Raw genomic sequence first — 15,224 nt, forward strand, 5'->3', positions numbered from 1 at the left:
AGGAGTGGATGGTAGAAAAGGACAATCTGGACTCTGTTTTAGAAATTAAGAAGAGGTTTCGACTTCCAGTTGAAATTAATTTTCGATCTGATGAAAATGGTTTGAGCAGCAGCATATATACTCTCCTGAGCTTTGATTGGTCCTGCCCAAAAGGAGGAGTTATACCTGAAACTTGCCCTGCCCATCACTCTCCGCCTCCTCTCCCTCAGAAGTATCTCATTAGCATTTGAAGATTGCGTTGAAGTTGTCAATCGAAGAAACATTTCAAAGTTTTCAAAAGAAGACGAAATGCACATTGTTGGACTTGTTTGATTTCAGCCACGGGGTTATGAGGCTGTTGTAGACTGAGGGTAGGTTGTATCTCAGACCAACATTCCTATTTAAAGAATAGTTTTCTCTCCTAACAAAGATGGCGTCTTCAACCCTCTTTTCAAACCTTTTCCTTGCTTACATTTTTACCAACATATATCAATTATACAAATACATGTAATAGATTAATTATACTATGCTATCTAAAAAGACTTACAGTTAACAAAATATATTTAGATAGAACAAGACAACTTAATTTCAAGTGAGCATTTCATTGTATTATTGTGAATAGACTCAAAATAGAAAGAAAAATAACTCCTGATATGATCAAATTATAATGAGGTTAAAGCAAAGGGTGTAATAAATAAAGGTGTAATATAAAATCTTTGAGGATTTGAATTTGCTGCTGTTTCCTATCATTTGACAGTTGGCTCATGTCGAGTATAAGCCGCCACAGGGCACACGCAGGACCAACTCATTATTGTAATTAATTAGAATAATGAAAACTCCATGTGATGCTCCAACCTGGGGTGTAAACTTTCATTCATTACCAACAGGAAAATGTCACTGTCAGACCCCTGCGTGACCCCACTATGACCTCATTTCCTGTGGCTGTAAGACAAGAATCAGTTTCGTAATTAACCCCAATCACAGCACAGCAGCCTCCTTCATTACACTTCATTTTAGAATCAATTTCCAGTGCCTCTTATTGTTTTTCCATGTAAGGTTTATGGGGTAAAGGTCCTTTATCTGTTTTCTTTTGTTTTACAGATTAATTAGAAATGGGCTAAAACAAAGTGAGGAATCAATTTGGACCACTGCTGCTGTTTTTTTGCCATTTAGAAACAAGAACAGTGCCGTGAAGCTGCAAAGTATTTCTCTGAGCGTTCTAGGACATCTTTTATTATTTCGTTCTATTGTGTTGGTGTGAATGTATGCTCATGTTCTTGGAGAAAAGAGTATGTGTGGGGAAGTGGCTAAATACTGTACCAAACATGTGTATTCAGAACACTGTGACTGTATTGCAGTACTCTTTTATCTGGTGGTGTTCAGAATACAGTTATACTTTCTTAAAATCAAAGGAAAACATTGCAGTATTTGATCATGAACCTTTGAACACCAACATAAACACTGTTGTGTGTTTGTCCTTCTCTCTTCTCAGTGATAAATCCAGAACAAACAAATGCATTATAAAATGCAGAAGCTTAATATATGTTTGTACTGTGTATTTACATCCCACTACCAAACCCACTGGTTATACTGAGTGATTGGGTGCTTATTAACCTACTTACGCTGCAAATACTATATGTACAACTTTGCATGTACTCGTGTTATACAAGTGCATCTGTTCAATATTATCTTAAATAAATAAATACAAAATAAGTGCTAGGTAAGAATAATATCTTGCACTTTAAAATCACTCACAGAAATTGTCTATAGGGCAACGTGTCACATAAAAAGGACTATAATATGTAAAGCACATTTTGCTATTAAATCATGACAAATACCTTTTGATGAAGTGATGATTTGAGTCAGATGCCTCTACTGCTGTCTTTAGTCTTAATTCACATATACAGATCTGAAATAGAGTCACTTCTGCCAACCTACACTTAAATATGTATATAATGAATTAAACTAAACAGTTACAGTATCATAAGGAAGTCTGGGAGTCGCTGCTTAGACTGCTGCCCCCGCGACCCGGCCTCGGATAAGCCTAAGAAAATGGATGGATGGACAGTATCATAAGAACATTTGAAGACAAAGAATTCTTCATGTTTGTAACTCAGCCTTGCAGCTTCCCTCACAACAAATCCAACAGTGAACTTGCACTAAACTAAACGCTGCTCAGATCTTGAAGGAAGCGCATTGTCACAGCAAACAAAACAGCTCCGTTTCTGTTCAGAAGAGGCATCATCATCGTCATAATCACCATCATCATCACCATCAGCAGCAGCAGCAGCAGCAGCAGCAGCAGCAGCAGCAGCACCGCTTCATGCACGAGGCCAAAATGTGTCCCTCAAACTTCTCAGCTTCATCTTCAAACTGTGCCAAGCGAGCGAACACCAAAGCAAACACTAAACACTGTTGTTCAGAAGCTTCCAGGGAAAATGGGGCAGAGCGGAGAGACAAAGGGAAGAGTGGGCTGAACAGTGAAACGCATTTGAATTGTAGAGAATGAAAAATTGATGAGTTGAGATGAGATGGAGAACAATGGGGTTTAAATTGAACACTTGCACAGAGAGATTCCTTTGACACAGGCTCAATGGCCCTGAAGAGTGAAACGATACGACAAGCAAAATGTGTAAGGAAATGTGTTGTGAAAGGTGCACGAAGTTACTTTTTGTCACTCTTTGTTATGTACGATACCTGCTTGTCTCTGTGTGTTATTGCGTTGTCTGGAATGTTCCACAGTAGGGTATTAAACCTGTAGATAATGAGTGAATTTGCAAAAACAGATGAGTGCCATTTTAAGAAGTCATCAGTGCCTTTGTAATGTTTTTTTTTACTACAATCACAATATTATTTCGTCCCTCCTTATCAACATTAGCGCTTCATCTTCTGACACATTTGGTGCTTAAGGACACATATTGTGCTAGATTTACCATTTTGAGCTTTTAACCATCTTATAACACTGTTTCCTCACAAAAACGCACCTGAGCTTCAGTCACGTTAGTTTGATGACTCCTGTTTAGTAAGTCCTCTCCCCTCCGAGCGACAAAAACACACCGGTTCTTCCATAGATAATGCTATGAGACCTCACGTGTTGTTTTTAATTGAAAAAATCATCACCAGACTCATTTTGCTGTCAAATCAGGTTCATTACAACGACATGCCTGCGTTAGCTTTCTTTATGTCTCCTAAGAAATTCCCTCTGTTGCCAGTAGATGGAGCGCTAACTCAATTCCTGATGTGAAATATGTTTGACTGATATAAATACATCCCAGGATGTCCATGTTTAAATACAGAGCTAAAAATGTATAAAAGTGTCCCAGCCAAGAATCGAGAAGAGCTACCAACTGCTCCGTTGCCATGGGAGTTTATTGCCATCCTGGAGACGAGCAGGTTGCGGAAGCTCACCAGAAAAGATAAATAGTGAACCTATAGTGTAAAACAATGTGTGTCAACTAATGCATTCACAACAAGGCTCGTTAAACTCTACGGCGGTTTCACTTTTTGAAGAAACATCCAAATTTAGCTCCACAAATTTGCCGCATTGAATTGATAAGTGAAATAAATTGAGAAACGACCACATTTCACGCACTTTAAACACATGCAACTTCCCAGCTCGTTCGGACAACTGTGTTCCTCATACATTCTCTCTGATGACACCACAAATAGACATGTCTGCAAGCTGTTGTTATTTCTGACATAATTCATCAGAGAATGACTAAGCTGCCTTTGCGTCGAAGATACAATTTTTTTTTTATTAAACTGACACAAGCGTCTTACTGACAAACAAACTGACTAAATCCAATCTGTAGATTCATCACAGCATGATCCCAGCCTGTGCAGAGTAACCTGTGTAATTAGCATACGGCTCATCCATTTATAATCTTGACAGAGTGTGCTGAATTAGGTGTTCCCTGTTCATCTGGGGGAGTTTAATTAAAAAACCAGGCACATGATGAAGAGACGGCCCCGGTGTCAAAACCAAAGTTCATCTTTGTTTATCAGTCAACAACAACAATGACGTGCAGAGCAACTTGTGGCAGTGTTCTTTTATGGAATGAAATGATCAACGTTTGAAGCAACGGGATGAAGATTAGCTGGCTGTGACATGTTCTATTATCCTACTAAAAATATTACACAGTGCACCTTTGGTATAATTTCCTGATCAAATGAGAGGCAATAGACTGACTCTCATAGTTTAATGTGCAAATATATTGTTTTATGAATTGACAAAATGTTGAATAACTAATACATATTACAACCTAATATTTGAATGCGTTGTAGTTATATCTAGTGTAATCACCAATAGTTAAAAAAATATATAAGATAATCCTTTATTGTCCACACATGGGGAAATTTCAAAATAGTATATATATATATATATATATATATATATATTATATTATATTATTAAGAAATTTCCCCATATATATAGTTACTACTACCACTTCTACTCATATTACTACAATTTACTACTGTTGCTACTATTGCTACTACTAGTGCCACAGTAAACAAAAAAATATAAACTATATAAATATAATTAAGACATTTATTTGTTGGACATTTTTTTTCAATTTAATAGTTAAAATCTGTGTGAAATACAATTACATTTTACTCTAAAAGTACATATTTAATTGGGCATGTCTATCATAATATAGTTCCCTCAGTGTATAGGACAAAATTAAGACGGAGAAGGACAGTTCGAGCTGGTTCAGAAGAGACGGAAATCTACAGAGACGAGAGATCCGTTGCGCTACTAAACAAACGCACGTCTAGCCGCGATGCTCTTGTGCAGGTCCGCACGGGGGGAATGCGCATGCATGATTATAACTTTATACTAGACCTGTTGTGATTTCGCTCTCTTCACACCACTGTATGAATTGTAATATATTGAGGATGAATTTCTAGGAGCCGACGTGTGTTTTGTGTAAATATTTCAGCGCTGACCTAAGCCTCACATCTCACTGTGGCATCCCCGGCTCAGCGCGATCATTCATTACCACTCCACTCTTGTAATCTGTCTCCATACCTCCCCCCGGACACACCCCCCTCCACTGCCCCGCGCTATTAAAATTAAATTGGATTTCATTTCTAAGCAGCTATTCATTCACAGGAGCCTTGTTCAGTCAGCTCCTCCCTAGATTTAGATTTTGGCTTGTACAGTGTCTGCTATCACATCACTGGGCCCATAATTATGCAGGAAACGTTATGCAGGGGAGCAGACATCTTCACACTATTTCCAATGCATAATGCATCTAACACCAGCCGAACTAAGTGAATTACATAAAGAGACGTTAAAATAAATGCATAAAAAGCTGACAATAAACGGGAAGTAGTTTGTTGTTTACACCAACTTTAGCCATGTCTTGCAGCGCCACAAACTTGGAATTCCTAAATTGTCCCGAAGAGCTCCAAGGCGACCTGGGGCTAAGTATCAGAGCCAGTCAGAAAGTCTGGAAAAGCACTTTATGGCATCGCAAATTAAACTAAATTGCAAATTTGAATGGTCGTAATTATAAAATTGCAATAACTGCAATTGTATAAGTGACTATTACTTCTGCAAACAACCTAATATCCTGTCTTACTATGTAAGCATTGCATTTACTAATTCACTGAACATAAAATAGTAAATGAAATGGCTCAGAACTGTTTTTGAGTTCACACAACATCACCAAGTACTTACTCAATCATAATTTCACCAAACTTCATACTGCAAGATCATCAAACTCTTTGTATTTAGTTTGGTAAAGTCATTATTAATCATTTAATCAACATAAATATACAATTTGGCAAAGCAAAGACATAAAAAAGCTTAAGGTACTAAACGATTCCTGCAGCCAGTTGAAAACAATATTACAGTTGACTAGAATTTTTCTAACTGCAGTTTAGATGTTCTGAAATGCACAGAAACATGTATTTGAACAGTTCCTCTTTCAGTCTTGTGTTTAAAATGTGCAGTCTGGACAGTCTCGTACCATTAACACACACTTTGAAAATCTGACCTTAATCACCATCGATTGGACACATTCTTACAAAATCGTTTGTGTGTTTGAGTGCTTCACAACAGCAATGCGTTATTGGTAGTTTCATTATATCAACAACTGATGAAACACAAATGGACATCCTAACAAATCCTTAGAGACTAGACACTGATTAACGCTGAAGGTGGTGTTGCACTGTAGGTGAACTTATTATTGTCTGTGAATGTAATATTTGTCTCTGGCCGCTCCTGTGCAGGTCTGGAGAAGGTTGCCCGTGACTCGATTTACGAACAGGAAGGGAAGGTGCAGTTCGTGATGGACGCCGTTTATGCCATGGCCTACGCGCTCCACAGTATGCACCGACAGCTGTGCGGCGGAGCTCCAGGCCTGTGTCCACGCATGGCCAACATCGACGGGAAAGAACTGCTGGCTCATATCCGCACGGTCAACTTTAACGGTAACAACCATCGACTGTACTTTCTGTGTTTGACTGATCTGTTCATTTAATGTCAGGTAGTCCAATAGAGAAGAACAGGTTACTTTACGCTAGAGTAATAACAAAGTAATAGGGTGGAGGTGAGAAGGAGCTGAGTCGATTTACCCGTCAGTCTAGGTTCTACCCTCACCTATGGTCATGGGCTTTGGGTAATGACCGAAAGGACAAGATTGCAGATATAAGCGGTCAAATTTAGTTTCCGCGTTCCCTTAGAGATAGGGGGAGGAGCTCAGTAACACGGGAGGAGCTTGGAGTAGAGCCACTGTTCCTTCACGTCGAGAGGAACCAGCTCTCGGAAACATAGTTAGTATCTTCTTGGTAATAGATATTTCATTTCAAATTCTCTTTGGTTCTCCTTATCCCTGTGAGCGTGCTGATATTGCTGCAAAATGATGTGCATCGAATCCACACGTGAGATTATGTACGATAAAAAATATTAACTATATAAATGTAAAGTCCTTTATTCCCTTTAATACAAATATTAGCACAGCTTGGCAGTGAGACAATAGCAATAAAGCCGATAGAGGATGAAATAGAAAGTTGAAAAAAATATTAAACTGCAGTGTGCATTAATTGATTTAAATTTGCTATTGAAAACATGTTTTGCTGAGTTCTTCCAATCATCCTTTAGAAGTAACATATAATTCTAAATGTACCATCTCTCTCACTTGTATTAACCTTGGGTCAAAGTTATGCCGCGCTAAAATGTTACATCGAACTATTTGAAAAGCCACAATGAAGCAGATTCCTCCTCTTGCTTCACCCGTGGTTTTCTCTGCCAAGGCCGACTTCCCATTGAACAGGCTCAGAAAAAACAGCATTGAAACAGTAAAACATCTCCCTTCAAAATATATATATATGCCGGTATATGTATGTGTCGTATGCTGTTCTTGTTGTCCTCACTATTGTTACTGTTTTTGTATTTGAAAGTACATTAATCAAAAAGCAGGCTTCTACATTCCGGTCCAACTCTGAAAACTCAATTAGACTTTTCATTTTCAAGGTAAACCTGTTCATCTTCGCCAAGTATAATGAAGTTGAAAGTGTGACCGCACAATCCTGCAGAGAAAAAGACTGCATTTTTCATTTCATTGATGCAGAGAACCGTGTTAAGGTTCAGGTTAGATATTTAAACACGAGCTTGCTATAAAACTGAACGTGATTTCTTCTCTTTTTTTTACAATTTCACATCAAACTTTCAAATGACATGTCGGTGTAATACAACTGAAGCTTTTTCTACAATTTCAAATGACATGTAGTTATTTTGGTGCAATTAGAGAGTTTTACATTTGCACCAGCGCATAGTGCGGAATGAGAAGGTGTTAAAGACGTCTAAAATTAGCTTTTATCTGTTTGAGAGCAGCTCCTGTTAAAATGGGCTGTTGCAGTAACTTCAGCTATCAACATCTGTGCTGCAGACTGAGCTCGTGAACCATATGTGATCCGCATTTCATTCATTTATGCACCGACACATGCTGCATTCACACGAACTTCCCACTGGAGATGAAATATTATGGTCTTATAGTTAGAACAGCTACTAAGATACATACAGGCCTGAAGTCTGGGCATATAATCACGCCTGTATTAACGATCCACTGTTATGACACTAGTGAACCAATATTTTCATCTCAGTTCATTTGCAGTGTGCTGTGACTGAAGCACTTTTTACTCAGGTGTGATGTCGTGCACAAATTCTTTTCCGTTTCCATTTTGATAATAAGGAGTTTGCTTGTCGGCTAAAAGCTCAGGGGAAGATTAAGGATGGTTTCTTTCGGCTCATAAAAACAAATCACAGAAACGCATGCACTAAGAAACGGCTTATTCAAAGAAGATACGTCTTTATTCATATATACATATATCATTTCAGCCGTGTGTGATCCCAAAGGTCGTATCAGTAAATGTACGGTGAAGCCGCAAAGCCACCGTTGTTCATCTTCATCTTTCAACGTAACATATTAGCAGTTATTCAGTTAACTAAAGAACATGCTAACAAGTTTACCAAAGCATCAGTATTACCCCAAATCACTAAATCCATTGATTCTTCTTCCCTAGAGAGTCTAGAGCGCCCTAGAGCACCCTAATGTGAAATGCGGTGGCCAATAATGTCACATATAAGTCGATTCGGAGTAAAAGTCGCCCGGCCAAAAAATTTGACTTGGAATCCGTAAAATAGGGTACAAGCTGTTGATGTTTTAAGGCCGTTATTGATGCTATCGATAAGGTTGTGCGTCTCATTATAATCCAGGGTATTGAACTAGTTGCTTAGTTTGGCCCTTCTTTTTGTGGAACTGTGGTTGCTTTTGTTTTGGGCGGTTTTCTTCTTTTTGTTCAAAGGCTTGGTCGCTTGTTGTATTGTGAAAATCTGTCAGCCCTGTTTACCCTGTGATATTGTCCTGACAACGCCTATGACAACATATTAAACCTCATGTACCAAGTCGTTTTTCAAGACTTTAGGGAAAAAACAAGTTTATTTTGTTGTTAAATTAAAAAATACAGTAGTATCTGTGTCTATGTTTAGAGTACAGAAAGAAATCTGAAATAATCAGACACATTGAAGATAAAAACTGATATTTATATTTGAGACAGCAGATTATTTACAGGGTTTGGTGTGTCTATAAGAAAAGAGTTTTTTTTTTGTTTTTTGCTGAAAAAGGAGCCAATGACACCTTCAGATGCAAGAAGATATGGAGAGTAGAATGAGACAAAATGAACTCAATTTGGCAAAAACATATATGTATAAAAACATATTTTTAAGCAACTGTCAAAAATTCTGCATTTTCACCAACCCTTTAATATAAACCAAGTCTAATCATATCAACTGGTCTTTGACTGTTGGTTTTCACTTCAAAGTCTACAGTTACCTGGTCCTGCTGCGTTCTCTTCTGCTTCACTTCCTCAAACGTGGGCAGCAGCGGTTACCCATAATGCTTTGTGTGCTCCTAGTGTGGCGGCCGGGGGGGGGAAATCGCTAACTCAGCCGTGCGCTCCGTCTCGTTTCTGAGCTTATTTTTAGAGGAGCGTCAGGAGGCTAGTTGAGAAGCGGTGCTAATGCTAACGCAGACTGCGCTACACTTATCCTAATGAGACCATGTGGTAGCATCCTGTTAGCGCATTAGCGATGGCACAGCAACATTACAACTTCATAAAACTAGAAAAACACACATAAAACAGCTTGATAATAGAATAGTTTAGTAGAAATGTAGTTGTTGGAGATGTACTGGCTTGGTATTTGGGCCCAGCTGAAGTTAAGAGGTGATAAAAGATGATTGTTGCTCATGATGGGCTTACGAGATCAACTGCACTTAAGCCCTGACTTTCAAATGAGAGTGAGATGATTGTGCAACTTTTGTGAACACATAAATATGACTGAATAAAGGTGTGACATATAAGGCAAAATACACTTTTATGAGCATTTAACCATGGTTCTACAAGCATGTGAGGCGCCGTGACTGCTCTGACCAATCAGACTGCGGAGAGCTGGGCAAAGCTAAAGATTAAAATGATTTTGAACTTAGAAAAAATGGGCATGATCTGAAAAGAATCACCGCAAACACTGACTCTTGGAAAAATGCTTTCTGGACTGTGGAGGATTTCTTTGCTGCAGTATCAATGGACCGGCCACTAGTGTAACTCACAACATGTTTAAACTAAGTGTAGTTGACGAGGTTATTCGTTAACTTGGGTTCGGGAGCAGGACCACGCCTCAACCTCTTACTTCCCCAGCAACCACACCTCCACTCTTTAACCACGCCTCTAATTACCCTGAAGGCCTATATATGCACAGGCCAATCCCAGCATCTCTTGTTGTCCCCACCCCATGTCTCTATCGTCTTCACCTTCACACATCACCATCTATGGAGGGGGGTTCTGAATTGGCTGGGCTGATTACCCGAGACAGAGCCCCCATCCTGAGTCTCTACACAGCCAACTCTCAGTGATCCATCATCGATTCATCATAGATCCATCATCATCGATCTCTCATCTATCCATCATCGACCCATCATCACTATTATCAATAAACATTCTTTCGTATTTCATTGTTGTGGCGTGGTCCTTGCTAGTGAACAATACCTTAGTTATTTTAATAGATCCGAGTATTCAAGGTGCAAGCACTCCAAAATATTTATCACCATCTATCCCCATCTGCGACTCTGTGCGAAACTGTACTCTGCGTCAAACACATAGAAAAACAAAAAACAAAAGGAAATTTAAATCTTTTACGATGAAATGTCGCAGGGCCAATCAGTTCACCAGTTTTAAACATGAAGTCAATGGAACTGTTGGTATTATTTAGCCATTTTAGATCAATATTTAAATTCACAATGATTAAAACAGAATCATCAAATAACGTTAATTACACCGTGCAAAGAACTGGTTGGATCTGTCAACAGTCTTAATTCCCAGACTTGGCGATATCTTTTAGTTTGGAAATGGCTCAGATCCAGAAACAGGTCTCTGGCTTCTGTCACACTCTGTCCCAGTTAATACTCCATAATTAAACATCAATACAGTCTATCTACTTTCCACTAAATCAATTGAGTTTTAGACCAATATCATAGTGTCACTGATTGAATTTACACCGGAATCCATCGCAGTGTTGATCTGAGTGACGTCTGTGACATACATGATGTGCGCGTCATCAGCGTCTTAGTGTCGACTGTTCACAGCTTGTGACCGTCACACCACAATTAGCAACTTTGTAATTGAACCAGTCGACTGTGTGTGCCAAACAGCAGCTTATGCCAACGTGTCAGCAGTGTATCTGCTTTAGGAACAAGGAGAAGTCGACTTTATGTGACAAAACAGTGTGAGGCGTGAAGATATATGATGTTATGATATCAAAAGTATTCAAATGGCACTACTTTGTAATAACTAAGCCTTAATAAAGCATGAAAAAAGACCTAATTCAAAATGTTTTATTAGGAATTATTCAGGCTTAGTAATACCTACTTAAAGGGACTGTACCAAATTTACATGTAATAAAGTAAAATCGACTTAGTTTATTTACCAATATGGTGTAAAAGTAGGTCTTAGGCTGAAAATGAGTCGTTTCAGCATCTGTTTATAGAGCCTTTTGATTTCCGCAAAACAGGAAATGTGTTGTTAGTATGCTAGACATTGTTAGCACCTGCACCTGTGTCTGTTTTTCACACTTACATGACAGCTCACATCAGGAACAGTTTCTTTAATTAAGGGGTTAGGATATACGTTACTAAGCCTGAATCATTCTTGTTCATTATGAATTAAGTTTGAGATTAGATTGTTTCTTATAGGCCTGTGCTCGTTTCAGGTTTGCTATTGGCTGGAACTGGCAAGCCAATCAGCAATGACGTTGACAGTCACAAGCCAATCAGAGGCACGCTTCCAGGTGTCCAGGGATAAGGGATCAAGGAAAGGGGCTTGTACTTCAATAGCCCATTCACTTTTAGGGTTAGGCAAGAGATAATATATATTAAAGTAGTGTTTTCAACCCCAGTAATTGTACTGTATATAGAATGAATTAACCCTGAACCAGGTCAAAACATCTGCAATCGGGCACTTCAAATCAAATCAAATCCCTATAGACGTCTGACCAACTCTCTTGCTCAGTTTATTTTATTTTAGTTTTTTTTTTAATTAATAATAATAATTCAACATTGTATAGTGATTTTTGTACACTCAAAGATGCTTTACATGCAAAGAAAAGACAAACGTGACATTAAAAGTATTAAATGAAGGTCAGTTTTAACATATGATTTTTAAGCCGGGATTTGAAGCTCTGTAATGAGTTCAAGTTCCTTCTGGTTGTTGCACTCTTGTGGGAGAGTGGAGTGAGTTCTAGAGGGTCCAAGCAGCCGCAGCCAAATAACATAGACCGATAAACATGTTTAATTTGTGACGAATTCATCTTCTATATTATGATGCAGTTAAAAGAGCATTCAAACTACGCCAGGAGACAACAATATGCTTATTTTTTCCCTTACAAATCTCAGCTTGTCAGTTAAGTTTATGTTTATTTATAGTCCGTTGTATTATCCGACATCCTGGACCAGCTTTAGCTTTGTTAGCCTCGTTTGCATACTCATAAATGCGTAGCGTGTAGCGACACATAATGGGCTGTTTGTGTGTGTGTCCTCGGGCTGCAGCAGTGATTCACCCGGCGCTGATGCCTATTTTATGCAGAAAAGACAGAAATCAGGACAAAATCAAACCATCGCCCACTCCCCTCATTTTATAAATCTGTTTTTCTACTTCTGCTCTTACTCTTGAACTCCCGTTTTGCTTCTCTCTGTGTCAAAGTAATCCACATCCTCCCCGTGTTAGTTTCTGCCTGAAGCCGAACAGGAAAGATAACGGGGCTCAGAGATTAGACCGTTCCGATGATTCTACAGTATTCACCATTGTGCCGCGACTTAATGGGATGCAAATGTAGAAATGTTTAAACTAAAGCGCAGCTAAGAATATATGCATTAAAAGATTTGGAAAAAGAAATTGCTTTTTAGATTTAGCTGAAAAAGGGAGCATTTCTATCTATAATTGGAGATATTCTTATGCAAATCAATGGAAAGATGCTGGAATTGCAATTTTCCACAAGTGAGAGAAGAAAACAGAACATCCAAAACATCTCACAACTTTGAACCACTTATGAACATTTGGTTCTTTCATATTGGCTGAACACTCCGTTATAAATGCACTATTGAAAGACACCAATTATAACGGTTTGATTGGTGCGACTCTTTAAAGTGAGCGTTTACCACTGAAAGTTTTATCATCACATAACATTTAAGTGTGTTATTTGAGAGGGATTTCTTTAACCGTACAAGTCAGTTCGCCTCTAACAAAGTCTCTTTGTGGTCAGAAAGCTCAGATTAAAGTGACTAAAGTAACAGAGCAGCAGACAGAGCAGTGCCTCCAGTTAGCTTCATTCAACCAAAAAATGCTGTTATTATGTCAACATTAACAACAACATTAAAAAAAAGTTTTATAAAAAATGTTGTTAAATTGTCACATTGTAAATTTGTTGTACTGGTTTATAGTTAAAATCTCTGTACTGACCACATGAAACAAAAACTGGCACAAAGTTCATCATCTTCTCTCTCAGCAGAAATAAACAAAAGTGAAATTATTTGTTCATAATAACTTCAGAACTTGTACACAGCCTATTCTGTAATTGTTTTATTTTATTGTTATTTGTCTAAGGTGCTATAGTCCTATGGATTATGGACATTAACTTTGCATTGTCTGTGCTGTAGGTTAAACCCTCTCTGTTACATAACACTGGTTTGTGAATAAAGATGTGTTAGTCAGTCAGGCACAGCCAAATGACCTTATGACTAGTTTGCTTTGATTATTAAAAAAATAAATACAAATTGTAACTCTTTAAAATTGTGCAAAAATATTACCTTATCCCTTTCTTCGTATTTAATAGATAATAGTTGGGTGGATATAGTACTACGCTCCACAGTTTACCCCAAACAAACAGAAGGTTGTGTTCACATTCTTGAATTGTATGTCATATTTTCAGATGGAGAGTCAGAATCCTACATACGTCACTCTATGGGAGAATTAGTTAGTCTGTTTTCAAGAAATATGAAAATGTAGGGTCCAATGTCTATTCATATCATTATTTGTTGGAGATTGGCTCCCAAAAAACATTAATCTTATGGCTTGAAGTTCTTTCAACTTCAATCAATAATGGCACCACTTTCTGAAGCTATTGTGAAAGAATGATTTCACTTGCTGACTGGGGCTGCAACAAGTTAATCAATTAAATTGCAACTCATTTTGTAATCAAATAATTGTTTTCTGGACTTCAAAACATGCATTGTTCAGAAAGAAGAGGTTTTCTGACTCAGACCAAGAAATAATGACTTCAGAGAAGACGTACAAAACATGTACAACTGGTGGTTTTTCTCTGTAAACATAGGATGTCCTCAAGTGGTGTCACTTTAGCTTAAAGTGTGTATGACAGGTTATTAAAATGATCGATATGACTTTATTTGGTGTATTTATACCTGTTTTACATATAAATTATAGTTTTACACTAATCGAGTTGGTATTTGTGGAGAAAACGGTTCAGAAAATTGCATCACAGGGAAACTCATTCCAGTCAAAGTTTATCATTTGCACTAAGAAACCACTTTGCCTCTCTAAACATTAATTCAACAAAATAAAGTCAGTCTCTCATATATTCTTATTTGTTAAATAAAAAAACAAAAAAATCACATTAGATGAGTTTTTGCCCGTTGATTGCTGGGTAATTTCCTATTGTGATGTCATCAATTACAAACAGGAAGCTAAATTATAAACCTAAAAAATGGGCTATTCCTGGATAACATTCAAGTTTTAGCAAAACTCAAAATATATTTATCTTATCTGCATTTTATCAAATAAGATTTAGTAAAAATGGATTTACTGTCATGCTGCGTTCCAAACAACTAATCCAACAATTGAAAGAATATTGGTAAATTAGCAAAATAATCATTAGTTGCAACCCTAATGCTGACAGAGCAGACAAGTTAACTTTGTGCAAGTGTGAATCGGCCCAATAATTCAATATTACCCACAAACGTGTTTAACATTTCCGCAATCTAAACTCCAAATTCTTGCACAGAATCCAAACCAGCTCCTCCAAACACAGTAAACATAACACTGACCTAAAACTAGACCCTAGAATGTTGTGATGCCGCTCACCTTCACGTGACTGGAGATGAGTGACTAAATCTTTTCTGAACGATCATGAGGCGTGTTTCAGTGACAGTTGAGATCAAAATAAGGACCGTTCAGAG

General features: G+C 37.9%; 1 protein-coding gene across 1 annotated transcript in view; it reads left to right on the forward strand.

Annotated features, from left to right (window-relative positions):
- Positions 1-15,224, forward strand: part of LOC140348547 (metabotropic glutamate receptor 8-like) — a 183,563-nt gene that overhangs the window by 135,789 nt on the left and 32,550 nt on the right. Inside the window, exon 7 of the mRNA XM_072434482.1 lies at positions 6,217-6,417. Coding sequence (XP_072290583.1) covers positions 6,217-6,417 — 201 coding nt within the window. The remainder of the gene's footprint in view (positions 1-6,216; positions 6,418-15,224) is intronic.

This window comes from Eucyclogobius newberryi, unplaced genomic scaffold (assembly GCF_026437365.1).
Source record: "Eucyclogobius newberryi isolate DKJ021-1_F unplaced genomic scaffold, fEucNew1.0.hap1 SCAF_7, whole genome shotgun sequence".
NCBI classification, from domain to species: domain Eukaryota; kingdom Metazoa; phylum Chordata; class Actinopteri; order Gobiiformes; family Gobiidae; genus Eucyclogobius; species Eucyclogobius newberryi.